This window comes from Ricinus communis, chromosome 8, assembly GCF_019578655.1.
Source record: "Ricinus communis isolate WT05 ecotype wild-type chromosome 8, ASM1957865v1, whole genome shotgun sequence".
In the NCBI taxonomy this organism is placed as follows: Eukaryota; Viridiplantae; Streptophyta; class Magnoliopsida; order Malpighiales; family Euphorbiaceae; genus Ricinus; species Ricinus communis.
This window is the reverse complement of record NC_063263.1, coordinates 13,510,895-13,537,259: the sequence shown is the minus strand read 5'-3', so window position 1 is coordinate 13,537,259 and position 26,365 is coordinate 13,510,895. Positions and strand designations below refer to the sequence as shown.

Here is a 26,365-nt window from a genome sequence, read left to right as displayed (position 1 = left end):
CCTAAGAATAGGGTTTTGACGGAGCTTCTATCGAGTTTATGCTGTCTTTTAATATGAACAAAGTTAGTACAACCAAAGACGCGGAGGTGACCAAGATCGATTTTGCAATTTTTGAGGATTTCAAGAGGACTGAGGTTTCTTACCTGGACACTAGGTAGGCGATTGATGAGGTATGTGGCGGTTAGGAGGACATCTGACCAAAAAATATTGGGTACATTGTGTTGAAAGAGTAAAGTACGTGTGACTTCAAGGAGGTGCCTGTTTTTTTATTCTGCAACTCCATTTTGTTCGGGAGTATTCACACATGTAGTCTGATGGAGAATACCTTTGCTGGTAAAAAATTCAGAAAGGTTTTTGTTAACAAATTCTTTGCCATTGTCAGAACGAAAAATTTTAATTTTGGCATTATATTGATTGTGAATAAAATTGAAGAAATTTTGAAAGCAGGTAAAGACTTCATTTTTTTCCTTTTAATAAGTAAAGCCAAGTAGTGCAAGAATAATCATCAATAAATGTGACAAAATAACGAAAATGAGCATAAGAAGTGACAGGGGCCGGGCCCCAAACATCAGAGTGAATTAATTCAAATAAGTTTTCAGAAGTACTTGAAGATAAAGGAAAGGGTAATCATGTATGTTTGGAAAATTTGCAAATATCACAACAACGGAATTTTAATTTGGAAGGAAAAAGCTTGTTTAAAACTGGGTCGGATGGATGGCCGAGCCGCCGATGCATCAGCATCCTTTAATCGACTGGGTTCGTCGATGCAAGACATTGTCTGATGGGGTCTTGAAGGTAGTAGAGTCCATTTTGACAGTATCCCTCACCAATCATCTTCCCTGTGATACGATCCTGAAACATGATTGAACTCGGTGAGAAGATGACATTACAATTTAAATAAAGCATGATTTTGCGAACAGATAATAAATTTGATTTGAAATCAGGTAGTAATAAAATATCAGGAATAGTTTTATTAAGCAGAGTAGAGGTGCCACTACTAGAAATCGGAGCCTGGCCACCATTGGCAACAATAACATGCTGAGACTCTATTGGGACAAAAGAGTGAAGCTTTGTAGGGTCCCATGTCATGTGATCGGTAGCTTCTGAATTAATAATCCAATCGTGAGAGTGAAAATTAGTAAAATGACTTTGAGAGTTAGAAATTGAACCTGGCCCACGGGATTGCTGTTGATTGATGAGGGATTGGAGCTGAGAAATAAGCTGGGAGAGTTGCAAATTTTCTGTTAAGTCGGGTCGGGTCGGTTGGGAAAACTGGGTTGGATTCGAATTTAACCAACCGGGTGGATCGAGTCAGGTCGAGTCGGGTTGAGTTAAGGTGGGCTGGGCTGAATTACTCTGTATGGGCCAACTGGCTAGGCTGAAGTCTGTGGGCTCGGGTTGCTTAAGCTTACCCGCTCCAAGCCACGGATTCGACCCATGCAGCTGGCTTCCCACGTCGCCCCGAACCCTTTCTTCATATTTTTCATCATTTCTAGGGTTTGTCTGGCAGACGCCCCCAAATTGCTTTTCTCCCCTTTCTCTTCTTCCTCCGCCCTCGTTTTGACTGTTCACGTAACTCCCTCGATCTCCTCGGCCATGAGACGGGCGCAGGTTCGGGTGAAGGTGCTAGCACCTGTCGTGGGTGTGACCCTGCCTTCGGTAGTGGTCGCACCTTTCGGCAGGAGCAGGCGCTCCCCGTATGCGCTACGTGCCCATTTGGTTCGAGTGTTGAGCAAGAAGGGCCTGATTTTCTGATCCTTCGGTAGAGTTGCTGTTCATGGTAGCGCGTCGGGTCTCATCCTGTTGGATAGAGGCCATGACCGCGTCGATTTTTGGTAGGTTGTTTGAGAGAAGGATTTGCGATCGCAAACCTTCGTAGCTGGAATCTAAACCCCCTAGGTACGTATAAACAAGGTCTTGTTCTTCCCTTCGTTGTAATTCTTCGGGGTTGTTTGTTTGGGGTAAGTAACTCTGCAATTCTTCCCATCTTGTTAAGACTTCTATTACATATTCTGATGAATTTTTGGTTCCTTATGTGATTTGAGAGAGCTCTTGTTTGAGCCTGAAAAAATGGACAAAATTATTTTGGTGCCCGTAGAGACCCTTCATCTTTTCCCAAATTGCTTGTGATGAATCCATTAAAATACAGAGTCGAGAAATTTGTGTTTCCATAGTGTTGGTGATCATTGAAATGACCAGATGGTCAGTCGTTTGCCACTCCTCCATTTTTTCCGATTCTTCCTCTATTGGATCCTCTAGATTTACTGGTCTTGGTTTCTTTTGACTTCCAGTAATGAAACCCAATTTCTTTCTACAGTTGAGACCGATGTAAATAGACTTTGACCACTCAAAATAATTTTGGCTACCTCTTAGCACAATATTGGTGATTTTTGTGGTGTCATTGTGAGCCATTTTGAATGTTTGATTCTGTGTTTAAGAGGGGGGTAGATGATGACAGGTTAAACCTGCTCTGATACCATGTGAAATATATTTGTACAATGATGATTTCTTTACAGTATGAATTCTGAGTATTACAAATGAGTATGCTTTGTTATATACATGGTTGAGCTTTGTAACGGTCCTTAAGCTACCAGTTTAGCTCCTATGTTTATGCTAACGTTCATTTTTCTGATCTTGGATGGGTTGAAGCGACCTTTCTTCCTTAGGGAAGAAAGATTGCTCCCTTTTTCCTTTCTGCCAGGCCTGTGATGAGTTGTCTGTACAGCTGAAAGCTGTACAGACTTGAGGCCATGCTGCTAGTCCCTTTACTCTTTGGTTCTTGTTTATTTGACTGGGTAACTCTTTCTTCTGTTGGTCTTTAACAGAAGTTGAATATGGCATGAATATTTTTCTCATTTACATATCAAAGATCGAATATACTAGAAAGTGAGCCTAATTAGTGGGCAATAGGAAAATTTAAAACTAAGAAATACAATAAAAAAAAAAAATCAATGGTTGATAAGTACTTCTCTTAAACTCATAGAAAGAAGAGGAAAAACAGAAACAAGTGTCATGTTAACATTTCTGATTTAATCTCAATTCCTTGTTCAGGTCTTGCAGGCTGCACCAACTTTTTGCTTTTCTCTACTTGCTTTCCCCACAGAATTGCATACAACCCCATAACTATCATTGTAGCTCCAATTATCCTGAAACATATCATAATTAAAAGAGATGATATCAATTCAAATTTATTTTCTAACTTGGATTCAAGAAAGCTGAATAATTTAAAAGAACAAAGAAACACATTAACATACCCTCCCAAGTGCAATGCCTCCCCTAAAATGAGCAGTCCCATAATAGCTACAATCACTGTAATGAGAGGTCTAAATGCCGTCACGAAAACTGGACCTCTTACTCGCACTACTAGAGTTTGAATATAAGTAACAATTCCCATGATCATAATCCCCTGCAAAATTCTGAAACTATTTTATAATTTAGCAGTACAATCTGTTTCGTTTCTTTTTCTTTTTATTTTATTTGATTATACAGGAAGGAAGAGAATCATGACTTAATTATTAAACTTTTAACCGAATGGAAATATGCACCGACTATCTTGATTAAGTTCATTCATAATGTAATGCTATTTATTTATTACATTTTTGCTATAAGACAAAAAGAATATATGTTTATAAGAAATAGGAAGGCTAAGAAAAGGATTCACTGGTAAAATTGGATCCTTGCATGGTGCTGGGAGTATCAATAACATTTTATTTTAGCAAGTGCAGGATGATGTTAGACTTACACAATAAAGTGGAGCAACAAGAGTGATGTCCAAAGACAATTTCCATGATGAAGCTTTGTGATCAAGAATTGCTGCTACGACTGTTGCAATTAGAGTGCCTGATAGGCTTGTCAATGTGGTAAGAGTAAAAGGAGCCGGATACCTTTTCACTGTTTTCGCCTGCATCGCACTTAATATTCTTACAACTTAAAAATGAAGCTTTGCATATCCTACAATTCCTAATATCTAGTGTAATTTCTCACCTGTAAGATGTAGTATGCTGCTGTGACAAGGCACTGAAAAATAAGCAAGACGGAGCCCTTTGTCAAGTGCCTATATAAGAGTTGTTTTGTTGCAGCCTGTTGATGGGTGTGGAGGGCATGCATTGAAATCACAGTAGCACCCTTGAATAGGGTCATGAGCGTAGCACCACCAAGTGCAACTATAGTTCCTGCAGTCTTTGTTTGGCTGCTGAGCTTCTCAAAGTATAATTTTTCCATCCTAATCACAGAACAATTGATTCTCAAATAAAGTATCATTACAAGAAAATTACTTTATTATCAATTAAACATTGTTTTAAATAAAAAAGCTGAAGTGAGAACATGCCTCATTCATTCAAAAGGGAAAACTATAAGAAAGAAAATCTTTCTGTGCAATAGTATGTTAAGTCACCTGCACAAAATTGCCAAAATAAAGGTCATTGATGGAACCAAATTGTTAATTGCAGCTGCAAAGGTTGGTGAAGTACTCTCCAGTCCATCATAGAAAAGTATTCTGCCTAAGACCCTGATGGAATTACAAAGAAATATATCAGAATTTGATCCAAATTGACCCTTAGCTTTCTTGTAATTAAAGGGCCATGACATGCCATCAGTAAGAATCTACCTACCCCATAAGACCCAAGAAGAAGATATTTAGGCAGATCGATAAACTTAATTTGCTCTCCACTTTCCTGCAAGGTAACAATATTTAAGAATAAAATAGCATATGTAACTGAAGAAACCAATTCCTGTTATTATTTTAGTTTTCAAGAAACTAATGTACACAAGCAAATAAAATGCTACTGTTGGTACACATATATAACACAATACACTGGAATCCATTGCTACCTGTCCTTACCTGCACTATATCCAATCTATAATTACACTACTATTTGGTCAGAAGAAAAGACTCGAATAAATCAGGATTCTTGCAGAATGATTAGACCAATCAATTAAGGAGAAATATTAGAGAAAGGAAAGAACCTTTCGAAGAGTAGTGCTAGAACTGCTGTAGTTACAGTCCCAAAAGCATATCCATACACCACAAGAACATAACGACTCATGCCTTTGTCTAAACAAAGCTTAGCAATTATGTTGGATGCTGCATAGCAGAATGAACAAAATATACAAAAGATGTAAGGTTTCAGATTTCCTAGGATTTTCTCTTTCCAGTTTCTTTCTTTTCCTTCTTCTACAGAGTCTCTAATCTCTTCCATTTTCCAACCCTTTTCTGATCAGATAAAATTAGCTAAATCTTCTTATAAGGAATATTGACATAAATATTCATGGATATTTGTGTGTAATAATGGCAAACTAAGGGAATGCATTCTTTTAAATTCTTAACATGTAATCAGGAGTCACTAACACAATACTGTTCTTACAATTTAATAAATTAAAGGGGCTTTTAAAAAAAATAAAAAAATACCTTTCTAATAACAAATGAAGAATCTTGATACCACCATGAAAACTTAAATACTGGATTTTATTCTTGAAAAGTACTCTCTTAGATTTGTTATCATCATTATTTAATCTCACAATTAATTCCAAACATTAAATAAGACCTGCATTAGCTATTAGGTATCATCTAGCTTCAGTTCTTCTATTGTCAGTGTGCCTTTGTTTATATTCTTAGAGCATTTCTTTTAAGTTCAGAGAGTCAAACTTTATTATATTTTAATGTCAATTACTATATACATTAAAAGTTTTTAAACACTTTATAAATTGATATTGTTAACTTTATATTTTCTATTCCCTAAAACTAAAGAGAAAAAAAAATAAAAATTATTAATACTTATGAGAAAATTAAAATAAAAGAATAAAAATATAAAAAATTTATTAGATCTAGACACTTTTTTTTTATTTTTTAAATATTAGTTAAGATGCTTTTTTTTTTTATATTAATTATATTTCTTAAAAATAAAAAGCATCTCTAAATGCTTTTATATTGTGGAATTATTCTCCTTTCACAAATCTCCCACTTCAATGTCACTAAAATCATCAAATTAAATTCTAAGCATTGAGAGAGGAGATTGCATCACACATTCATTCTTTGGGATTTTTCTGTTTGTTGTTTGGAATTTAGGACAGATGATTGGTTGGAGCAGCTTGAAGAATGAAATCACTTTTAATGCATTTTTAATTCAATTTTTTAAATTTTCATTAAAGGGAAGGAGAGGAATTAATTAATATTAAATTTCTTTATTATAATTATAGAGATAAAAAAATAATTAATTATAACTTTTTACATTTTAAGTTGAGTTATAATCAATTTCAATTTCTATAAAGGTTACGAACGAGAATCATTCATCTTCAATTTCCTTCTCTTCCTACTATGTCAATTCAATTATCGGTTATGATACTATAATATTCATATGTTTGCCCAATTAACTGTAAGATGACAAATGCTGCAGTGGGGAAGGCAATGAACTACAAGGATAAGGGAGCCCTTCAAGTAATCTTTCCCTGGCAGTACTTCTGACTTTGGAAGTTGATGATGAGCATGGTGGTGATTATGAAATGAAACAACAGTAATAATACCCTTGTATAGGGTCATGATTGTGGCACCACCGAATGCAACTGCAGTTCCCCCAATCTGTGCTTGGCTACTCATCTTAGCAATGTCTAATTTCTCCATTCTGAACACATGGAGAATATAGTTTCAATTGAACTGTCAAATAAATATAAATGTACTCAGGTGTCAAGTAAATGCCTTTAACATGCTGGGCAGCTAAATGGCAAGCTTCAGATCAGCTAAATGTACTTAGAATGAAAAGACTTGAAAAAGCTACTAATTCATCATCCACGAAATTAAAAAAATAAAGAAAATATTTAGATATCATTATATACCTGAACAAGATTGCTAAAATAAAGGTCATGGATGGAACCAAGTTGATCATGGCACCAGTAAAAGCAGCAAAGAACGTTACTCTTCCCAGAGTTCTATCCCAAATTAATTAAAGAACTTAATTTGAAAATAGACTCAATATTTTCTATTCGAACCTGAGACCTGCTCAATTCTCTAATCAGAATACTTCCTGATTAGCAGAATTCATTTTTAAATGTTTCAGAATTCACTTACTGTAAAAGACCCAAGAAAAATATACTTATCCAGATCACTCTACTAATTCTGTTTTCATTTCTCCTGCAGCAAAAACATATAACAATTAGTACAAGATTAAGCAGAAGAGTAGTGGTTAGAGTTCCAAAAGCAAAAAGCACATATCTAAACAGACCTTGGAGATGATGCTAAACGCCGCCATGCTTAAAGAAACTAATGTACATAAGATATATGGTCTAACACTTCGAAACGTTGCGTCTTTCGTCTCTTCCATTTCCAAAAACTCTTCTTGATTTCTAAGCTAAATCCTTAATCTCTTAACAGAAGTAATCTAATTAACTCATTAATAAATCTAATAGACCACTAAGGATTTCCCTATCCCCCCACCTCACTAGCAAGTCGTTTTCCGATTAAACGTTTTCTTTTTTCTTATTGTTAGTGAATATCACACTCTACTTCAATCACTTGTTTTCTTTAAAAAAAAAAAAACTTATTTACCATCTTCAGAAATCTTTTTTTTTTTTTCTGGTTAATTTGTGCTAATCTTTTTTTTTTTTTTTGCTTAATTGCCAAAAGAAATTGTAAATTTTAAAAAAATTATTAAAAATAAGAAATTTATTTTTCTTAATAAATTGGAAGTGCAGGAGTTTATTATTTTCACTATTTCAGTCTATATTTCGTCGTCATTGAACTGACGACCAAAAAACAGAATCTGCGACACTGTAGTATCATTTGTAATCGGTGGAATCTATGTAAGAAGAGCCCGATAAGACAGAAGTATAAAGAATCAAGAGAGCTTTTTACAAGTCAAATTAATACTTTACAACACCATGAATTTTTCAACTATCATCTCTGCTACTGTCGTTCTCGCTCTCTCCATTTTCTTGCTTCGTAATTTATCACTCCAATTATTATTATTTTTGAAATTTCAATTTCCACATTTTGCATTAAAGAAAAAGAAATGTAATAGTCTTACAATTGATTGTTGGTTATTGTTCGTTTGTTTAGAATGGTCAAAATTTGGAATAACAACGACATCTTTTTCATCTTCGAGAGAATTAACGGCGGATTTGATAGTGAAGAATGGGGTTATTTTCACTAGCGATGATTCCTTGCCTTTTGCCGATTCTTTCGCTGTTCAAAATGGCAGGATTCTTCGCGTTGGGAACTATTCCTCTCTTCAGGTTCTTAAATTTTGTTGCCTTTTTTTTCCTTCAATAGTATTATATTGTTAATTGTCATTTCAGCTAGTTAATAGCTACTTAAAAGCAGGACTTAGCAGGAAATGGAACTAAAGTGGTGAATCTTGAAGGAAAATTAGTTGTTCCTGGATTCATTGATTCTCATGTCCACTTAATTTTTGGTGGACTTCAGGTATTTTTTTTTCAATTTATTAATTTTTCCAGGAAAAGTTATCAACTTTATTTTAGTAGTTACTGACATTCAGCCTACATAGTTTGACCTCTCAAAGTGATTCTTTACCCTTTTATTTTCACTGTTGCCTGCCTCTTTATTTTAACTAAAAGTTTACCTTAAAGAAGGCTTTTGATCTTGATATTGTTAAATGTAATGCAGATGATACGTGTGGAGCTACGAGGTGTAAATCAAAAAGACGAATTTGTGAGAAGGGTCAGAGATGCTGTAAGAAGTAATCTTCGTGCTTTTCCTTTCTATGCATTATTATGCATTTGCTTGTTTGTGAATTGTTAGACATGGAATGAATTGTGAGTAATTACCTTTAAGAAAGTTTGGCTTGTTGGACACATGAGCACATGTCTCTCATATCCACTTTCTGATGTGTCCCTACATGTCTAACACTAGTCTAGGTATTTATCTAAGGTTTTCCCTTGATTTATTTTTGTGAGATGATAAGGTATGGTGCCCCTTTTGCTATTAAGGTTTGAACAGTTAGTATTATCATGGCTGCGAACGACATCATTAATTTATTATGATTTTTTAATGTTTAGAAAGATTGGAATATTGTAAAAGGATGGCTAGGTCAAAAGGAAGCATTTGTTGGTGATAAAATGTTGAATTCATGCAAAACTGCATTGACCATTGTCGTTGAAATGATCAATCTAAATATTAGGACTGGCATTCTGATGGTTGAGTAGCATAACTTACTAAATCTTGGTATTTGTTTCTAAAGGATATTTGTGCCCGCAAATAATCTTTCAGATTTAAAAGAAGGTTCCTGGGTACTGGGTGGTGGATGGAACAATGACCTATGGGGAGGAGAATTACCAGCAGCCTCTTGGATTGATGATATTGCACCAAAGAATCCTGTAACAGCCAATAACTGATAGATAATATGTACTTGCATTGACAATTATATGCCTGACAACTGATAAATCTTGTTGCACAGGTTTGGTTAACTAGGATGGATGGTCATATGGGCTTGGCTAATTCAGTAGCATTGAAGTTAGCTGGGATTAATAATTTGTTAGAAGATCCAAATGGTGGAACAATTATGAGATCTGCTAATGGAGGTAATCTTTGGTTTTAATGATTGGATGCTCCATATACATTTTCATTGGTTATAGTCAGTTTAAGATTCAGCATCCTTTTAAGTTTAGTAATATTTAGAGAGCAAATCAAAATTATTGTAAAATTAGTTTTTAGTTGCAGCTCAAAATTGCATCTATAGTACTGTGGTTTTATGGTTATGGAGTTGGTATAAAGTTTAAGAACTTTTTGCTGTCAAACACCCTTGATCTTGAGATGCACTTGTAGCAAATTCACTCCAATGTTTTATAAGGAAGATAATCTATGATGTGCAAAGGCAGCCACTCTATGCATGCTGATTCTCAATTCCTAATCAAATTCATTTTTCTCTTCAGCAATAAACTTAGCAATTGCATTAAGAGGTCCTTAACTTTGCTAAAGTTTTTTTAGCTAGTTATGTTTTGGGAGGGGAAGGGAGAGATTGGACACTTTTTTAAACTTGTAACTTTTTTTTTGAGTATTCACTAAATGAATTATTTTGTGCCATCACGCAGAACCTACTGGACTGATAATAGATGCTGCAATGAAACTTATTCTCAGCTATATCCCAGAGGTCTCAGTAGATGAAAAAAGGGAGGCTTTGCTTATTGCTGGTAATCTTGCCTTGATGAGTGGGGTGACAACTGTTGTTGATTTTGGAAGATACTTTCCTGGGGCATCAGTAGAGCATTCGTGGGAGGATCTTTCAGGTTTCTGTTATTATCTCTTAGGAATTGATAATTTCCTACTGAACAGAGATTTTTTACTTCTTATTTTGGATTATCACTTGATCTTGCAATTGGTGGATAATTTCAGTTTTTAGCTGTCAAACCATAAGAATCTAGTTGGATTGGTGTAAAGGACATTATTTACCTACCCATACGCTTTCACTGAATTAGTAGTTTGCATTCACAGTGTGATGGAATCAGTTGTTATTTAGACATTAAATGCCTGCATGATTCTTGTTCTCTAGATTCAGTTATGGAGGAGTGAAGTCTTGATCTGATTTTTTTTTTTTGTTTTTGAGACATTGTTTACTTCTGTTTCCAGTTTTCATTCTCATCATGCTTATGAATATTAGACAGAAGATACTTCTTAACGACAAATCTTTCACCAAAAGAAAATAGTTCTAAAGAATTTTCACGTCCGTAAGAAGATTTTTCTTGGATCCCACATTAGAGCAGTTTTGGAGTAACAGTCTTTTCCAGCTAAATGAGTTCAGGTCTATAGGTTGACTATTTAATTTTATACAAGACGACAACATTTTGCAGAAGGGGAATCAAATGGATCAATCTTTCATGTTCCTTAACGTCAAACCTTGCAGTACTTTGGTAATGCATTTTGAAGTCTGAATCATTTTCATTTTTCTTACTTCTTTCTTTTTCTCATTCGCTCAGATGTATATCAATGGGCTGATTCTTTAGGCAAGATGAGGATCAGGGTTTGCTTATTTTTTCCAATGGAAACATGGTCACGCCTATCTGTATGAATTCCTTAACTTTTTTTGTATGTTTGTTAACTATCAGCATGTTTCTGTGGATGTCTCTTGCCTTATTTTCTTTTATTTAACATAATACTTTCCTTATATTCTTGTTTCTTTCTCCTTTTGTTGTCACTTACAAAATGTTGTTTACCCACCCAGGATCTTATTACAAAAGTAGGCCGTGCTCTGAGCGACTGGATTTACTTAGGTGGTGTTAAGGCTTTTGCTGATGGATCGTTAGGTTCTAATAGTGCACTGTTCTATGAGGTGAGAACACATGTACTGGCCCTTTTCTTTTAATTTGTGGAAACAGACTATTATTTTTGCTGGAGTTGCAAAGGTTGGAGAAAGTATTAGATATGTTGGAAAAATGTAGGAAGAGATTTTTGCGTTATCGCTCCAGTTTACATCCTTTTTCTAGGAAAAGAAATAGGAATGAGTAGCAAAGACCATACTTTGTTAAGCCTAGTTGTTTAGTCTTCTTTGGAAATTTGGAAAGAGCAAATGCTAGAATACTGCTTCTTTTCATCATTGTTAACCTCTCTCTGCTTGTGTTGTCTTGATGATATGAACGCGGCAAAATCTAGTGAATGTTCCTTAGTTTGCATATTACCATATATTTGGAGAGCATGATGGGTATGCATTTGAACATTCTATTAGTGGACTTACCTTAATTTGGTGCACTGTTGAAATCTCAAGAATCCAATGAGCCTGTTGAAAACCTGATTGGCAATTGCAAACCCCAAAAACTCTTACCATCCCGCTTTCCTCCCAAGTCTCGACCTAAAAGAAAAAAGAATGTCTGCTGTTATATGTAATTGATTGGCTCTGGCTTGTTGTACTGCATGTAGAATTGCTATGGCCTGGTTTGGCCCTATTGAAGTTGAACCAATTACTTTCAGCAGAGGTAATGGGCCGAACACAGTTGAAATTAACTTCTCAAAATTTAACTAAATAAAGAAACAGTAGTTTACTGGTCATATGCAAAACTGTGTATGCGAAGCTGATCTAGATATTTTTTATTTTAATTTTTTTCTTCAAATTTTTTCTATTTTATAGCCATATATTGGGGAGCCTCACAATTATGGCTTGCAAGTGACAGATGTTGAGAATCTTTTCAACATGACTGTGGCATCAGATAAAGTTGGACTTCAGGTGACTCATTGTCTTGTTATGGGTCTTGTTTACAGACAAATATAAGTATCGAGTAGGTTATATGTGTTACTTCAATGAATTTTCAGGTTGCCATTCATGCTATAGGTGACAGAGCAAATGACATGGTCCTGGATATGTATGAATCAGTTGTGTCTACAAATGGAAAAAGGGATAGAAGATTTAGGGTAAAGTCTGTTGCTCAAAAATTAAAAAGGTTCTCTTAGGATTAACTTTTCTTTTCCTCTTTATGCAATTTTAAAGTGACAGGTTGTATCTGATAATGAATTATTATGGGTTATTGGTTTTGTTATGGATAAATCACTCAGATTGAGCATGCCCAGCATTTGGCATCTGGAACTGCTGCTCGATTTGGTGAACAAGGGATCATTGCTTCAGTACAGGTTCTTTATCGAAACCAGTTCTGAAGCTTTCAATTGTTATCAGTTTTTTCTTTCTGCAGCGCTGGTTCTGAGTGTTGCAGTTCCCCATTGTGACATTTCATTTTCTGCCTATTGCACTTATTGACTTCTTATCTTCATTTTCTTCTTATGTCTTGCACCGTGTTGAAACTTTGAAGAACCCAAAGAAATTTCTGAGTTTGTACCTGGCTTTAAATAATGTACTATAACTTAGATGGTAGAGTTGTTTGGCATGAATCTTTTCTCCTTCCCCTGTCTTCTGCTTATGATTGCTCCCACGAGTATTACTGCTTGATCAAATTGTGCCACTTATCAATGCAACAGCCAGATCACCTACTTGATGATGCTGATTCTGCAATAAAGAAGCTTGGTATGGATAGGGCTCAAAACGGATCTTATCAATTCCGCTCACTTCTATCTAGCAATGCTCAGTTGGCTTTAGGCTCTGACTGGCCAGTAAGTACTACAGCAGTTGTTGTGTCCGTTTTTTAGTGATATTTTTGCTTATTTGTATGCTAATTCTCTCAAGATCAATTACTACATTCGATGCGATGTACTTGGGAAATCTCATATCTATATATTTTGTTTTAGGTTGCAAATATTAATCCTTTGGGAGGCATCAAGACAGCAGTCAAAAGAATACCTCCTGGTTGGGAAAATGCCTGGATCCCATCTGAGTGCCTATCTCTGAAAGATGCAATAATTGCGTAAGCATTGCTAACATATGCAATCCTTTGTTATTTATTTCATATTATTCTTTGCTTGTTTGGTCTGTTTTAAATCTAGGAGTTTGTTTAGGTGTGGTGTTGTGAAGTAGAAAATGGCTTGGGACAATCTCATGTGAGGCGCACTTATAAGAGCCGACACTAAGTTATAAAGAGTTCTTCTCGTAGATAATATCATAAATATAGAGTTGGTTTGCCAAAAAATTTCCTGAACCCTCTTCTCATAAATCTACACCTGCTAGGTTGTTTGATTTTAAATATTGTAGTTTTTTAGACTTGAAATTCAGTGGTAATCTTTTTTCACCAACTTTTCAGCACGTTTTTATGTATCAATTTCAAAATCTCGCTGGCTAGTAGCTGCACCTAAAGTAAGGACAACAAGGGCAATTTTAGGATGAAGATGACTATTTGCAAGGGATAAGTAGTCACAAGTCAAGGAGAATCTTTAGTCCGCCTATTATTTGCTTCATGTTTGAGCTGTGTTGCCTCCCCACTCACTAATCTATTCATGGTTTCACTGATATAATTCACCCTATACAATGGCAGGCACACAATTTCAGCAGCTCGTGCATGCTTTCTTGACTGCGATCTGGGATCTTTATCTCCGGGGAAGCTAGCAGATTTTGTCATACTGTCCACCAATTCTTGGGATGACTTTGAAACCGAAGCATCTGCGGCAGTCGAGGCAACGTATGTAGCTGGTGCACAGGCTTATCCCTGAAAGAAGGGGACATCAAACAAATCCTAAAATAGGGAAATACCTTTCAGTGGCATCTTTTAATCATGTTGGAAACTAGTGGTGCAAATGAAATTTTCATTTGGTGGCTTCTGCACAAGTGTCTGTATATGTCGTGTTCATTGGAATCTAATACAAGAAAAATGTTTATATGTTCATTACGGTGTTTATCTTGAAGTACATACAGACATGATGCCTTTTTTGTACTGTCTGTGGGCCATCTTTTATTTCCGCACTACTTTTAAGTTTGGTCTGTCTTAAAATCGAGTGGACAAATAGCAAGCCGGCGATGTTAACAGCAGCCATTGTCAGTGATTTGGTGGGTCCACCTTGGAACACTTAATTATTGTTATGTTATCTATTGGAGATTTTTTGTCCCTTTTCCTTATCTGTCTATCTGCTGCAATGCTCCTCTGTTCAGATAAAAATGTCTTGACCTAGTATTTCTCTTTCATCTCCGGTTCTCCAAAACTAGAAAGAAGACAATTTGCTTCTATATTTCTCTTTCTCTATCCAGAAAAGGAAGGTGAAAGATGAGTTTAACTCCATTAAGATTAACCTCTCTACTTAATTACCCCAAGTTCCAATCTTGTTCTTCCTCTTCTCCTCCACCACGACGTCTGGTTTCCCATGGAAGATCACCAGCCAATGACTACAAACTCGTTTTATATGATGCCTTGGATTCTTCTGGAATCGACACCACCCATGCCAGAGTACTTTTCAATTCTTTTTCACTTCACTGTACAATATTTTTGCTTAGAATTTCAGGAATTTGATGTGTACTTGTTGATTAGCTCAGGATGCGAGGAAGGGTTTCTTGACAGAGATTGAGAATTTATCACAAATAGAGAGGGCAGCGAGCATTAGCATTAATAGATGTGTGGATTTGGGAAGAACTGCTCTTTATATAGCAGCTGAAGATGATTCGCTTGTATCTCGCTCTTCAGTGCCACTTCCTGTGGATGCTTTCATTAAAGTTCTGGATGATCTTTCCTTAGGCTATTGCTCTCACTACAGTTTATCGTTTAGGGATTCTCCTGAGAGTTTTATTAACAGCTTGGAAACGTATTTGTATGTGAAGAAGGTATTTCTCTTTGAAAATGCTTTTCTAGTGGTCTTTTGGTGCCATAAGCTACCTCTTTCTTTTCTCTCTCTCTTTTATTTTTTTTATTATTATTATTATTATTTTTTTAAATCCCTTGGTATGCTGCAATTCTTATGTTTCCATGATTTTGTTGTTCCTGATAAGGGTTTTCGGAGAACCAATGCAAAGGACCAATTAGACATACAAGCTTTGTATCTCCCTTCAGTATGGATTTCTGCTCTCTACTTTCTGATTTCGAAGACGCTGTGACTGACAAGATTACCGTGTTGAGAAATGTTCTTTTAGTTGATTTCAGTTACATGTTTTCAACAGGTTTTGATGCATCTTTCAGGTTCAGCTGCGCTGCTTTCACTTATATACTCCGAAGTCCTGAAAATGCTCCGGTTATGGGATCTTTTTGATTTTGATTATGAGATATTTTTCCCTCATGAACTTCATGCTCTTCCTAGAGGCTATGACAAGCAGAAGAGCACTGAATCTGATCAAAAGCACATCATGATAACACAAACACTGTTAGAGGAGGTACCTTCAATTTTGACCTAGAAATGTGTTTCATTTCCCTCTCGTTGCACTTTTCTTTCTTCCTGGGGTTTCAAATGAATCTCCTAGATTTCTCTTATTGAATATGCCATTATATATTAGTGAGTGTCAGGGATATATGAATGTGCATACCTGCAGCAATCCTGGTTTGTTCTGCCTATTACTTACGATAGATGATAGTGCAGATTTTGAGAGATTTGAAGGAGGCATTCTGGCCATTTCCATTTGACAGCTCGAAGAGTTTATTCTTAAGGGGAGCACATGCTGCTAGTTATATTGATAAATCAAGTAATGATGGTGAAGAAAGGTACTTACACTAGCTTGCAATTCAAGTTCCTACTTATTATACACAAAAAGAAGCTCCAGGAAGGCCTTTCTGATGCTTCTTTGTTCTTTAAGACCCCTCTCAGTTACTTATCCTCCTTTCTAAACAAATTCTTGACTTGGCCGTTGACATATATGTTGATTTCAAAACTTCCTTGCAATTGCAGTAGCTTTCAGCTTGCATCCATAAAGACTGCTCAATACAGGTTCGCCACTAATGTGCGTTTTGGGGATATGAGGCGTGCATTAGCAGGTCCAAGTCCACTTTCTTCTTTACTGTCTAATCAAACACATAGAGAAAAATGACACTTCTCACTTCTTTCTACACCATTTTGATGAGGAAATTGTTGTATTATTGCAGCATGCGAACGTCTAATACTCCTGGAATCTGACCCAAAGGAATTCAGAGATTACAGCATTCTTTTGTATCATTGTGGTTTTTATGAAGAGTCATGGAAATTTCTAAAGTTATATGAAGACATTAAGGTAAGTGTTATGTACTTTTGATAACAGAAAAAAAATAGCAATCAACTAACTACAAAAGCTGTAACTTGAATGTTGCAGAGCTCTTCTTTAGAAAAACAATCATCCAACAAATATAGCAACCCAGAGGAAGATGCTGCAGAGAAATTGATGAGTCGACTCAACTTCATTTTAATGGAGAAAAGTTGGAGTAAGCCTTCCAATAGTTAGATATAGCCTTATGTTCTCATATTCTAACAAAGCATAACTAATGAACTGCTTCACTGTCTTGAATGATCTAAATTTGAGTGAATTACAATCTAGTTTCTGAAATTACCCAAGCCATTCTCCTGAAACACCCGAAAAGCAACACAATATTATGTGGAAAAACCAATTTTGAGTTTTTAGATACACCTGATTTGGCAAGAAAATTCACTGTGACGTATATAAACGACCTACACTGATAGCTTTTATTATCTTGCAAGTGTTTTCAGCAAAAGAACAAAATAAAAAAATTTACAGTAAGAAGCTTGCGATGACAGACAAATTAATTAATATAAAATATACGTATAATCCTGGAACAAAATAGCATAATCGAAACTCAAGCGCTCTAAATCATATTGTTCAAGGAGAGCAGATAACTGGTTTCACAAAACTTGCATAAAATCCCACCAAAAGTTGTCCCAAAAATTGCCCGAGAAATGAAAATACGCAAACCTCCATCGCTTGTTAAAGCATAAAGGACCCATCACAAGCCAGAATCCCACCACAAATCCTGGTGCTATGCTAATACAGAAATAGGACCAATCAACTTCAAATCCATTTCCATCTTCTTCTTCTCTTTCATTCTCATCATCAAGGGGCGGCAGAGAACCTTCTTCATTGCAACTCAAGGGCAATGGAAGCCCACACAGTTCATTTCCCATGAAACTAGATGCATCAAAGCCTCTTACCTGAGTTCCTGAGGCGATCATTCCTGTCAAAAATGTCAAATTTGAAATGCTTCGAAGAATTTCACCAGAAAGTTGGTTTCTACAGAAGTCAATAGATTCCAATGATCGCATACCTTGTGAATTTTTCCAGTCAAAGCATTATGGGAGAAATTCAAAGAATGCAATCCTGCAAGACTTGTTATTTCCATAGGAATCTCTCCGGATAAATTATTATTGGAAAGATCTATAGCTCTTACAAATCTAAGAATGGTATTGTACTCCACCATATTGCCTTTCATCATTACCGAATTGCTGTCAAGAAATAACCGGAAAGAGCCAAGAAAATCAAATGTATTATAATATAATGCAAAGAGTCATTGATTTTGACCATCCCGCTAAAGTTATTGAAGCAGCTTGGTATAGTTCCTGAGAGATTGTTCTCAGCAAGGTCCAAGATGTGCAGAGAAGCCACGCCACAAAGCTCCTTGGGTATTTGGCCATGAAGTTTATTTGCACGGAGATTAAGAATAATCATACTTGAGAAGCTCTCTCCAATCCATCTTGGAATGGTTCCAACCAATTCATTTCCACTAAAATCAAGTGTGCCAAGCCTTGTACAATTTTGAAGTGACAACGGTATATCACCTGAGATACTATTATTACCAAGGTCCACCATCGCAAGTGAGCTTAGAGTCCCAATAGAAGTAGGAATATTGCCAATAAATTTGTTGTTGCTTAATCTTATGGCTATCAAATTTTGCCAATTCATCCAGCAATCTGGCATCTTACCGGACAGAAGATTTTGCCCAAGATTAAGTACTTCCATATTCTTCACGTCATTCATTTGTAACAATTATGGATCCCGAAAGTGAATCGCTGGAAAGATCTAAGATTGAACTTAGATTGTAAAAAGAATAAGGTACTGTACCGCTGAAATTATTGGAACTCAAATCAGCTACTGCACCTTTAACAGGAATATTTGGAATCACTCCATGTAAATGGTTGTGAGATAGATTTGTCTAAGAAAATTTGGAAGACATTTCCCAGAACCAAACAGGAACGGCGCTTGAGGTCCTGGAGTTAGATAAATCTAGAAATTTTAAATCCTTTAAATGAGGAAGCCATGTAGGAAATTTGGGTCCGATATGCCAAGATCTTAAGGACAGGAATTCAAGTTTAAGAGGAGGAATTCAATGGGCGCTCACTCTCAATACTATGTTGTTGCTCATCCCTGATGCATCAAAAAGCTTCAAGTTTGTGAGATTTGCAAAGTGAAGTTCTGTCACATCACCCTGGAATGTGTTATCAGCTATGTATACTTGTTCTAATTTTGAAAGCCTTCCAAGCGACACAGGAAGAGTTCCATTTAGTTTGTTAAAGGGAAAGTTTCAAAATTCTCAATGATTTCATTTCTCCAAGAGATAAAGGAATGGGACCAGAGATCAAATTATCATCTAGATCAAGGGTGACCAGATTCCTAAAATGACCAAGACGATCGGTCAAATAAGCAGATAGTTGAGAATCGTATAAATACAATGACTCTAGCGCATCATATCCTGAAAGAATTTCTAGGCCTTCATTGATCCCTTGATTCAATTTGAGATTCTGCAAGTTAAGTGTCTTCAAATTGCAGAAATGTTTTAAGGATCTTGGTATTGGACCAGAGATCAAATTACTCGATAGATCAAGGAAGGAAAAATTCCTAAACCGGCCAAGATCATCTGTCAGATAACCGGACAGTTCACATTCACTCAAAGACAACAATTCTAGGCCATCTGAAACACATTCTGACAGAATTTTAAGAACTTCATTTACTTCTTGGCTCAATCTGACACTTGTCAAATCAAGTGATCTCAAATTGCATAGATGTTTGAAGGATATTGGAATTCCTCCATCAAAGTCATTAAATGACAAGTCAAGAATCACGAGAGAATTCATGTCTCTAAAGAGATTGGAAATTTCACCTTGCAAGAAATTGGAACCAAGGTTGAGTAGCTCTAGATGTGTAAAACCATATAGCCAACTGGGTATAGAAGAATTGAAATAATTCCTACCCAGGATGAGTTCCCTAATGTGCGAAGTAAGATTTTGAAGACCATCAGGAATTGGACCTTGAAATTCATTACCAGAGAGATCAAGAATGGAAAGTGAAGAAAAGTTGGCATCGACAAGTTTGGCATTGACAAGCGATGCAGTCGAGCCGAGCTTTTCAATGTTCAGGCTCAATTTGCAAAAATTTAACTGAGCTCCAGCTCAGCTCGAGCTTGATAATTTTTCATGTTTTAGAGTTCGACCTCGGCTCATTATAATTTTGATACATTCGAACTCCACTCGTAATTAGCTTAATAGTATATATAAACAAGGTGAACTCGAGCTTGACTCGATATTTATATAAACGAACTAAACTCGGGCTCGACTCGATTTCAAGCTCCTTAAGCAAGCTCGATCTTACCAAATATGTAATTGTAAATTTTACTATTATAAATAAATTATTTATAAAAGCAAAAATACATATAATTAGAAACTAAAATAATTAAATCAAGTTCTTGATAAAAAAAAAAAAAAGAGCTTAACAAAGTCCATAGAATTCTATCTCAAACTCTTTTGAAATCTATTTATAATTCGGTCAAGACTAGACGTGCAAACAAATCGAGCCTAACTTCGTAAGTTTCGCATTAAACATATTACTAAAATATTTATTCATGTTAATTTATAAGAGTTCTTACTCCAGTACCTTTTCTTTATCAATTAAACTATAATACCTTTTATGTTAATTTATAAAATTCTTACTCTATTTACAAGCTTCATATTAAACATATTACAAAAATATTTACTAATGTTTTGTTAATTTATAAATGTATAGACTATAATTTCTAAATATCTTTAAGCATTTACATAATATATATTTATTTATTCAATAGTAAAACTATTTACTTTTATAGTAATATCTTTAAGCATTTACATAATTTATGATTGTGTATTCAACACTAAAACTACATAATTTTACAGCAAAATAACGTAGTTTATATTGATTTAAGTTAATTATATTATACACAAACTATATTATATTCATACAAACTTTTTATTTTATTATTCTACTTAAATTAATTTGATAAAAAAATAAATTGGTAAGACATTGATAATAATAAAATTTATATAATTAAATACCAATTTAATTGACCATGTTATTAAACTAGCACTTGCTTAAGTAACACTAAATTTATTTAGAGTATTTATAATTAAAGCCTAATTTGTTGGTATTTATTGTTATTTTAATGTAATAAAAGTTGAGTTCTCATGATCTATTTATTTTTATTTTTTTTCTAATTAGAATTATTTATTAAGTTAATATTTTTAACGAGTCAGCTCACTCGCAAGCTCTTTAACGAGCACTACTAAGCTCGAACTCGAAAATAAAGCTCGAGCTTGACTCGTTTATTCTGACGAATGAACTCAAATGAGTTTTTACCGAGCTAAGCTTCGAGTAGTTCGCGAGCGGCTCGGCTCATTTGGAGCCCTGAGTGGAAGGAAATTGTTAGGAAGTCGAAAAAATGACAGATGGAATTCTATTAAAGAAGGAGTGAGTTTATTACCTTGAGCCAATAAAAGAATTTACTAACGTCTACTCCACATATCAAGAAACTTTAAGGAAGAAAGACCAGAAAGCTAATCTAAATTTTCAACATGCATTATAATAGGCAAATAGAAGATTTAGATATTGCAAATTTGAAAGATGTCCAAGTTGGGGAGGAATTGTTCCTCCAAATCTATTGTAACTTAAGTCCAAGTGCCTCAAATGCTTCAAATTCATCAAAGAAGGACTGACCTTACCCGGAAAAGCGGATCTCGCATAATATATGCTTCAGTGCTCTTCAAATTCTTCACTGGAAATATGAAGATTATAAATCTTGCCAATATATTTCTCAGGAGAAAGAATTCTGAGATGGAGCTCAAGGACTTTGCCTGTAGAATTGTCACAGACAACTCCAGACCATTTACGGCAGTCTTCATCGCCAACCCAATTAGCTAGCTAGTTTGAAGGATCTGCGAGATGAAACTTGAAGTTCAAAAGAGCTTCCTTCTCGATCTTGATGCACTCCTCATTGCAAAATCCAAGGTCAAGATTGACAAGAGGACCGACCAAAAGAAAAGAAATGTAACATTTGTACCAGTGCTGCTAGTCATTACTATTTTCATGATTACATACATTACTGAAACTGTAAGTATAAAGAAAAGCTTGCTTATGCTACCCTTCAACTGACAGTCCAATTATTTCCTCAGAATATATCACCTAATTTATGTGTATTTTATAAAACCAGTCACTGTATACATTAATAAGAAAAAAGAAATTCTAGATGCTGAATTAAAAATTAGTTGCATAAGAAGTAAAAAAACTCCAATCCATGAGTCTAGCTGTGTGCTAGTTTTTCTTTTCTTTTCTTTTCCTCAGTATTTTCCTTTCTTATTTGTTTTGTTTCATCTAAGCAATGGCTGCTGAAGGTTCATCAAATTCTTCTATGGAGATTGATGTAGAGAAAGCTATGGATCTAAATAACGAAGGTCTAGGTTCTCGATGAAGAGGAAGGGGAGGAAGAGGCTCCGATGGAAAATCTGAAATGGTGTCTGGTAGGGAAAATAATCGCAGACAAAGTGGTTAACTTTCAAGCGATGCGAAACACTATGGCGATGTTATGGCGTCCTCTCCAAGGGGTATGTATCAAGGAATTAACTGGGCAAAGGGAGAAAATAGAACAGAGATGCCTGTTAATAATTTTTCCATGAAGTAGATGTAAACCGAGTGGTAGAGGGAGGTCCTTGGACCTTCAATAATTACCATTTGATATTGCACAGGTTAGGTGATGATGAAGATCCTACTACTGTCCCCTTGAACACGATTGATTTCTAGGTCCAGGTGCATAAAGCTCCATGTGGATGCCGGAGTGAAAAGGTCGTTAAGAGTATTGGTAATTATGTGGGAACTTATGTGGAATCTGATGAGAAGAACTTTGATGGCTCATGGAAGGAGTTTATAAGAGTAAAGATTAAGATTGATGTTTCTAAACCCATAATGGCGTTCATGAAGATCAAAAAACCAGGTGGTGACTGGCTTAATCTGGAATTTAATTATGAAAGACTTGGAATAGCGTGCTTTATCTGTGGAAGGGTAGGCCATTCAGATAAATTCTATAGGTGCTTATTGGAGTTTGAAAACATAGTCTATAAACTGTCTAAGGAAGTTCGAGCTCCCCCTAGACGATCACAAATTGCCAGCGCCGGTGAAATATGGCTCCGGGATGGTGGAAGAGGCGGACGTGGGAGTGAATGGAAGAATCCATACGATTATGGAAACTCCGCGATAAGGGTTGATTCTCCAACAGAAAATGATACGATAAATCTGAAGGAGATATTCAAGGGAGGAGATTACGCGAGTAATTTGGGGCTTGATGGAAGGAAAAATTTGGATTTTGAAGATAGCGGGGGCCTGGATAAGGAAAGGGTGATATTTATAGAAGGAAAGAGGAGGAAAATGGATGAGGTAGTTACTACAAGTCAAATTGAGGAAGGGATATTGGGCCATAAGGAACCTCAAGCCCATGGAGTAAGAGTTGGTGGATTCTAAAATATTACTGTTCCAAAAAACATGTTGAAAGCAGGCCTTGGCATGGACTAGGCCTGCAAAGAGCAATGAGTATTTTGTGCTGGAACTATCGGGGGCTTGGCAACCCACGAACAGTTCAGGCCCTCCGGGTTCTCATTTATTCTAATAAGCCGAATTGATTTTTTTAAGTGAAATTTTAATTAGTAGAGAAAAGATAGACAGTATTAAAGCCCAATTGGGGTTTGATTATGCTTTTTGTGTTGAGGCTATAGGACATAGTGGTGATCTTGTCTTGTTTTGGAATAAAATTAATAAAGTTAAACTTTTGGGTTACTCGCAATTTTTTATTGATGTAGAGGTTGTTATGGAAGATGGAGACTTAATGCGGGTCACGGGATTTTATGGAAATCCCTGTAGAAATAGAAGGAAAGATAACTGGGATCTATTAAGGAGTCTTGCTTCTGTTAATAATTCCCCCTGGATTTTTATGGGTGATTTTAATGATATTTTGAATCATAGAGAAAAGAGGGGTGGGGTAGCCCAACCAAATTGGTTAGTTGAAGGCTTTAGAAGGGTTGTTTAGGACTCTGGGCTTGTGGACTTGGGCTTCCAAGGGTGTCCTTTTACATGGGAAAGAGGAAGAGGGAGTGGGCTATGGGTCCAAGAGAGATTAGATAGGGTGTTGGGTAATGGTGATTGGGTGGCCCGACATAAAGATGCAAGGGTAGTTCATTTGGATAGTGTTGTATATGATCATCTGCCTATTATCCTCCATCTCTATCGGGTTGAGGTACTCACGCTTCCGTTTTGAGAACCTTTGGACGAACTATGCTGAAAGTGAAGAGGTAGTTAGGGACGGCTGGAATAAGGAGGTGGGTGTTTCAATTCATAGAAGAATTAGTAATACTAGTAAGTCCTTATTGCAGTAGGGAAGGGAGAAAACAAATGGCTTTGTGTATAGAATGGAAGGGCTTAGGCGAGAGATGGGTCGGCTACAAGCTAGAACAGATGATGAAGGATTGAAGGAGTTTAGTGAAGTGTCATCTGAGTTGGGTAGAGTTCAGAATGATTACTATTCCTTCTGGAGGCAGCGAGCTAAACAACTTTAGCATAGAGAGGGAAACGCAAATACGAAGTTCTTTCACAAAATGGCTTCAGTTAGAAGGAGGAAAAATGAGATCCATAAATTGAAGAATGGCGATGGGCATTGGGTAGAAAAAGGACTTGGGCTGCATACTCTATTGATTGAGTATTTTAATAATTTGTTTAAGTCTTCTATTGAAGGGTTGGAGGAGGATTTGTTCCACTGAGGAGCAGAACCAGGACTTGTTAAGACCAATTACGGATGAGGAGATTCGATTGGCGGTATTTTTCCAACATCCGGATAAATCTCTAAGGATAGATGATATGTCTCCGGCCTTTTCTCAAAGATATTGGGAAGTTATAAAATCTGATCTGTGTGCTAGTGTTAGGAGTTGTCGTGAAACGGGCGAATTTCCCCCGCAGATGCTTGATACGTTAATCACACTGGTTTCAAAAAAAGCAAGGCCTATGATGATTTCTGATTTTCGACCAATATCATTTTCCAATGTCTTTAACAAAATTGTTGCAAAGGTGATAGCTAGTCGTCTGAAGAAGGTACTGCCAAACTTGATCTCAGAGAACCAGAGCGCTTTTGTAGAAAATCGTTTAATCAGGGATAACATCATGATATCCTTTGAGATCATGCATTTTCTTAGCAGAAAGAAGCAGGGTAAGGAGGGTCTTGTGGCCTTAAAGCTCAATATGAGTAAGGCATATGACCGTGTGGAGTGGCTGTTTTTGGAGAAGGTGATGTTATCACTAGGTTTCTGTGAGCAATTTGTTCAATTGGTTATGGCTTGTGTTAGGGGAGTGAGATATTTTGTGTCTCAGGAAGGTCAGTTGTTAGGACCAATCAATCCATCCAGGGTGCTACGACAAGGAGATCCACTTTTACCGTATCTCTTTATATCATGTGCGGACTGGTTGAGTTTTGCCATTCAGGAGAAGGCAAACAGGGGTGAGATACATGGGGTGAAAATTAGTAGAAGTGCTCCAACTATAACCCATTTGCTTTTTGCCGACGATAGTCTGTTTTTCTTTAAAGCTAATATGTTAGAGTTGGGACATATTAAAAGCGTTCTTTAGAGATATGAAATGTTATCTGGTCAGTCAATAAACTTTGCCAAATCGGACATTTTCCTTAGTCCTAACGTTAAAGCAGATTGTCGCCAAAGCTTTCTGTTGAACTTGGGTGTGACTGAGATGGGTGTAAATGGGATGTACCTGGGTCTTCCTTTATGTGTTGAGAAGAATCATAAAATGGTGTTTAGCCAATTGAAAGACCGTGTGTGGGGAAAGATTCAGAGCTGGAGGGGGAAGTCTCTTTCTTATGGAGGGAAGGAAATATTAATAAAGAATGTGTTGCAATCTATGCCTTCCTATTACTTCAACGTCTTCTTTATACCGAAGTCCATTTGTCTGGCTATCGAAACTATGCTTAATGCGTTCTGGTGGGGTTCTAAAAAGACAAATGGGAGCAAGGGTATTTCATGGTGTCGTTGGGAAGTTCTGTATAAGCCGAAAAAATTCGGGGGTCTTGGTCTTCGTAGAATCCAGGATTTTAATAAGGCTATGTTAAGTAAACAATTATGGAGGATGCTTATGGAGCCTGAATCTCTTGTGAGTAGGATTTATAAGGCAAGGTATTTGCGGTAAGTGGGGATGCTGTTTAGTCCAAGCCAAATGTTGGGAGCTTGAAACTGAATGTTGATGCTAGTTCTTTCTTTGCTGGAGGTAAAACAGGGGTGGGATTTGTCCTTAGAAACCATAGTGGGGACTGGCAGGGTGGTGTCTTTATCCTGAGGAGCTATATTTTGAATTCTGAAGTAGCAGAAGCCTGAGCACCAAAGGAAGCTTTATCATGGATCTATGCATCTGGTTATGAAGGGATTCAAGTAGAATCTGATTGTCTGCGAGTAGTGGAACTTTTGAAGAAAAAGTTAGAGCCAACGTCGTATCTCTTAGCCATTCTAATAGACTGTCAGTCGTTAATTAGAACTATTGAAAATTGTAATATTATTTTTGTATTTTGTTCAGCGAATATGGTTGCCCATTTGATGTCGAAGGCAGCATGTTCCATGTCTGAACGTAATGAAAGTCTAGTAGCTGTGCAGTGTATTGTTGATGCTTTAAGGCATGATTCAATGAATTAACTTTCAAGTTTGAGGTCAAAAAAAAAAAAAAAAAAATTGTAAGTATAAAGTATGAATATTAAGTGTAGATGAAGAGCTTCAAAAATTGGATTGCTACTTATAACGATTCCCATTCTGACGCGATGG

The 26,365-nt window shown here is 36.2% G+C and overlaps 6 protein-coding genes and 1 pseudogene across 9 annotated transcripts; 4 read left to right on the top strand and 3 right to left on the bottom strand.

The window, feature by feature from the left end:
* Positions 1 to 2,930: 2,930 nt before the first annotated feature.
* On the bottom strand, positions 2,931 to 5,583 carry LOC112533801 (WAT1-related protein At5g07050-like). 2 transcript variants are annotated; one of them, XR_007217090.1, is made up of 7 exons: positions 4,966 to 5,583; positions 4,611 to 4,673; positions 4,394 to 4,507; positions 3,985 to 4,222; positions 3,743 to 3,901; positions 3,255 to 3,416; positions 2,931 to 3,146 (listed from the first exon to the last, which is right to left on the bottom strand). XR_007217090.1 is itself a non-coding variant. In XM_025156241.2 (7 exons), the coding sequence occupies exons 1-7, from the start codon at positions 5,196 to 5,198 to the stop codon at positions 3,011 to 3,013; spliced, it is 1,095 nt and encodes a 364-aa protein (XP_025012009.1). In that variant the 5' UTR covers positions 5,199 to 5,583; the 3' UTR covers positions 2,931 to 3,010. The 2 variants fall into 2 exon arrangements, 1 of the variants encoding a protein (XP_025012009.1); XM_025156241.2 differs by having other exon boundaries at positions 3,255 to 3,406.
* Positions 5,584 to 6,349: 766 nt separating this feature from the next.
* Positions 6,350 to 7,313, bottom strand: LOC112533800 (WAT1-related protein At5g07050-like). Its single transcript, XM_025156240.1, has 4 exons — positions 7,291 to 7,313; positions 7,061 to 7,123; positions 6,829 to 6,921; positions 6,350 to 6,617 (listed from the first exon to the last, which is right to left on the bottom strand). Exons 1-4 carry the CDS (start codon positions 7,311 to 7,313, stop codon positions 6,350 to 6,352), a joined length of 447 nt encoding a protein of 148 aa, XP_025012008.1.
* Positions 7,314 to 7,685: 372 nt separating this feature from the next.
* On the top strand, positions 7,686 to 14,248 carry LOC8270879 (protein LONG AFTER FAR-RED 3). 2 transcript variants are annotated; one of them, XM_002513010.4, is made up of 15 exons: positions 7,689 to 7,930; positions 8,048 to 8,223; positions 8,312 to 8,413; positions 8,615 to 8,687; positions 9,218 to 9,324; positions 9,405 to 9,528; positions 10,039 to 10,233; positions 10,921 to 11,006; positions 11,166 to 11,273; positions 12,066 to 12,161; positions 12,248 to 12,346; positions 12,488 to 12,562; positions 12,905 to 13,036; positions 13,172 to 13,287; positions 13,852 to 14,248. In XM_002513010.4, the coding sequence occupies exons 1-15, from the start codon at positions 7,870 to 7,872 to the stop codon at positions 14,024 to 14,026; spliced, it is 1,725 nt and encodes a 574-aa protein (XP_002513056.2). In that variant the 5' UTR covers positions 7,689 to 7,869; the 3' UTR covers positions 14,027 to 14,248. The 2 variants fall into 2 exon arrangements, with proteins under 2 accessions (XP_015570961.2, XP_002513056.2); XM_015715475.3 differs by lacking the exons at positions 12,066 to 12,161; positions 12,248 to 12,346; positions 12,488 to 12,562 and having other exon boundaries at positions 7,686 to 7,930.
* A 186-nt stretch (positions 14,249 to 14,434) lies between these two features.
* Positions 14,435 to 16,813, top strand: LOC8270878. 2 transcript variants are annotated; one of them, XM_048377871.1, is made up of 8 exons: positions 14,435 to 14,754; positions 14,841 to 15,125; positions 15,291 to 15,350; positions 15,459 to 15,668; positions 15,872 to 15,993; positions 16,181 to 16,263; positions 16,372 to 16,496; positions 16,575 to 16,813. In XM_048377871.1, exons 1-8 carry the CDS (start codon positions 14,575 to 14,577, stop codon positions 16,701 to 16,703), a joined length of 1,194 nt encoding a protein of 397 aa, XP_048233828.1. In that variant the 5' UTR covers positions 14,435 to 14,574; the 3' UTR covers positions 16,704 to 16,813. The 2 variants fall into 2 exon arrangements, with proteins under 2 accessions (XP_048233828.1, XP_025012034.2); XM_025156266.2 differs by having other exon boundaries at positions 16,178 to 16,263.
* Positions 16,814 to 17,006: 193 nt separating this feature from the next.
* LOC112533799 lies at positions 17,007 to 17,742 on the bottom strand (annotated as a pseudogene).
* A 117-nt stretch (positions 17,743 to 17,859) lies between these two features.
* Positions 17,860 to 26,204, top strand: LOC125370919. The gene is made up of 5 exons (XM_048378374.1): positions 17,860 to 17,893; positions 18,222 to 18,309; positions 21,332 to 21,404; positions 21,971 to 22,114; positions 22,311 to 26,204. The coding sequence occupies exons 1-5, from the start codon at positions 17,860 to 17,862 to the stop codon at positions 23,022 to 23,024; spliced, it is 1,053 nt and encodes a 350-aa protein (XP_048234331.1). The 3' UTR covers positions 23,025 to 26,204.
* LOC125370918 lies at positions 23,966 to 25,172 on the top strand. Its single transcript, XM_048378373.1, has 2 exons — positions 23,966 to 24,061; positions 24,288 to 25,172. The coding sequence occupies exons 1-2, from the start codon at positions 23,966 to 23,968 to the stop codon at positions 25,170 to 25,172; spliced, it is 981 nt and encodes a 326-aa protein (XP_048234330.1).
* Positions 26,205 to 26,365: the final 161 nt, after the last annotated feature.

Excerpts from the sequence above, each read along its gene's own strand:
- LOC125370919 (XM_048378374.1), top strand. The coding sequence starts at position 17,860 with ATGTGCAGAGAAGCCACGCCACAAAGCTCCTTGG. Across the intron at positions 18,310-21,331 it reads TCTAAGATTGAACTTAGATT|GAGAAAGAATTCTGAGATGG; the intron begins GTAAAAAGAATA and ends TATATTTCTCAG. Across the intron at positions 21,405-21,970 it reads ACAACTCCAGACCATTTACG|GTTCTCGATGAAGAGGAAGG; the intron begins GCAGTCTTCATC and ends ACGAAGGTCTAG.
- LOC8270879 (XM_002513010.4), top strand. The coding sequence starts at position 7,870 with ATGAATTTTTCAACTATCATCTCTGCTACTGTCGTTCTCGCTCTCTCC. Across the intron at positions 11,274-12,065 it reads ATAGTGCACTGTTCTATGAG|CCATATATTGGGGAGCCTCA; the intron begins GTGAGAACACAT and ends TCTATTTTATAG. Across the intron at positions 12,162-12,247 it reads CAGATAAAGTTGGACTTCAG|GTTGCCATTCATGCTATAGG; the intron begins GTGACTCATTGT and ends ATGAATTTTCAG.
- LOC125370918 (XM_048378373.1), top strand. The coding sequence starts at position 23,966 with ATGGAAGGGCTTAGGCGAGAGATGGGTCGGCTACAAGCTAGAACAGAT. Across the intron at positions 24,062-24,287 it reads TGTCATCTGAGTTGGGTAGA|GGTTGGAGGAGGATTTGTTC; the intron begins GTTCAGAATGAT and ends CTTCTATTGAAG.
- LOC112533800 (XM_025156240.1), bottom strand. The coding sequence starts at position 7,313 with ATGGAAGAGACGAAAGACGCAAC. Across the intron at positions 6,922-7,060 it reads TTTTTCTTGGGTCTTTTACA|AACTCTGGGAAGAGTAACGT; the intron begins GTAAGTGAATTC and ends AATTTGGGATAG. Across the intron at positions 6,618-6,828 it reads ATTTTAGCAATCTTGTTCAG|AATGGAGAAATTAGACATTG; the intron begins GTATATAATGAT and ends CCATGTGTTCAG.
- LOC8270878 (XM_025156266.2), top strand. The coding sequence starts at position 14,575 with ATGAGTTTAACTCCATTAAGATTAACCTCTCTACTTAATTACCCCAAG. Across the intron at positions 15,994-16,177 it reads AGTAATGATGGTGAAGAAAG|TAGCTTTCAGCTTGCATCCA; the intron begins GTACTTACACTA and ends TTGCAATTGCAG. Across the intron at positions 16,497-16,574 it reads AGTTATATGAAGACATTAAG|AGCTCTTCTTTAGAAAAACA; the intron begins GTAAGTGTTATG and ends TGAATGTTGCAG.
- LOC112533801 (XM_025156241.2), bottom strand. The coding sequence starts at position 5,198 with ATGGAAGAGATTAGAGACTCTGTAGAAGAAGGAAAAGAAAGAAACTGG. Across the intron at positions 4,223-4,393 it reads ATTTTGGCAATTTTGTGCAG|GATGGAAAAATTATACTTTG; the intron begins GTGACTTAACAT and ends TTCTGTGATTAG. Across the intron at positions 3,902-3,984 it reads CAGCATACTACATCTTACAG|GCGAAAACAGTGAAAAGGTA; the intron begins GTGAGAAATTAC and ends AGTGCGATGCAG.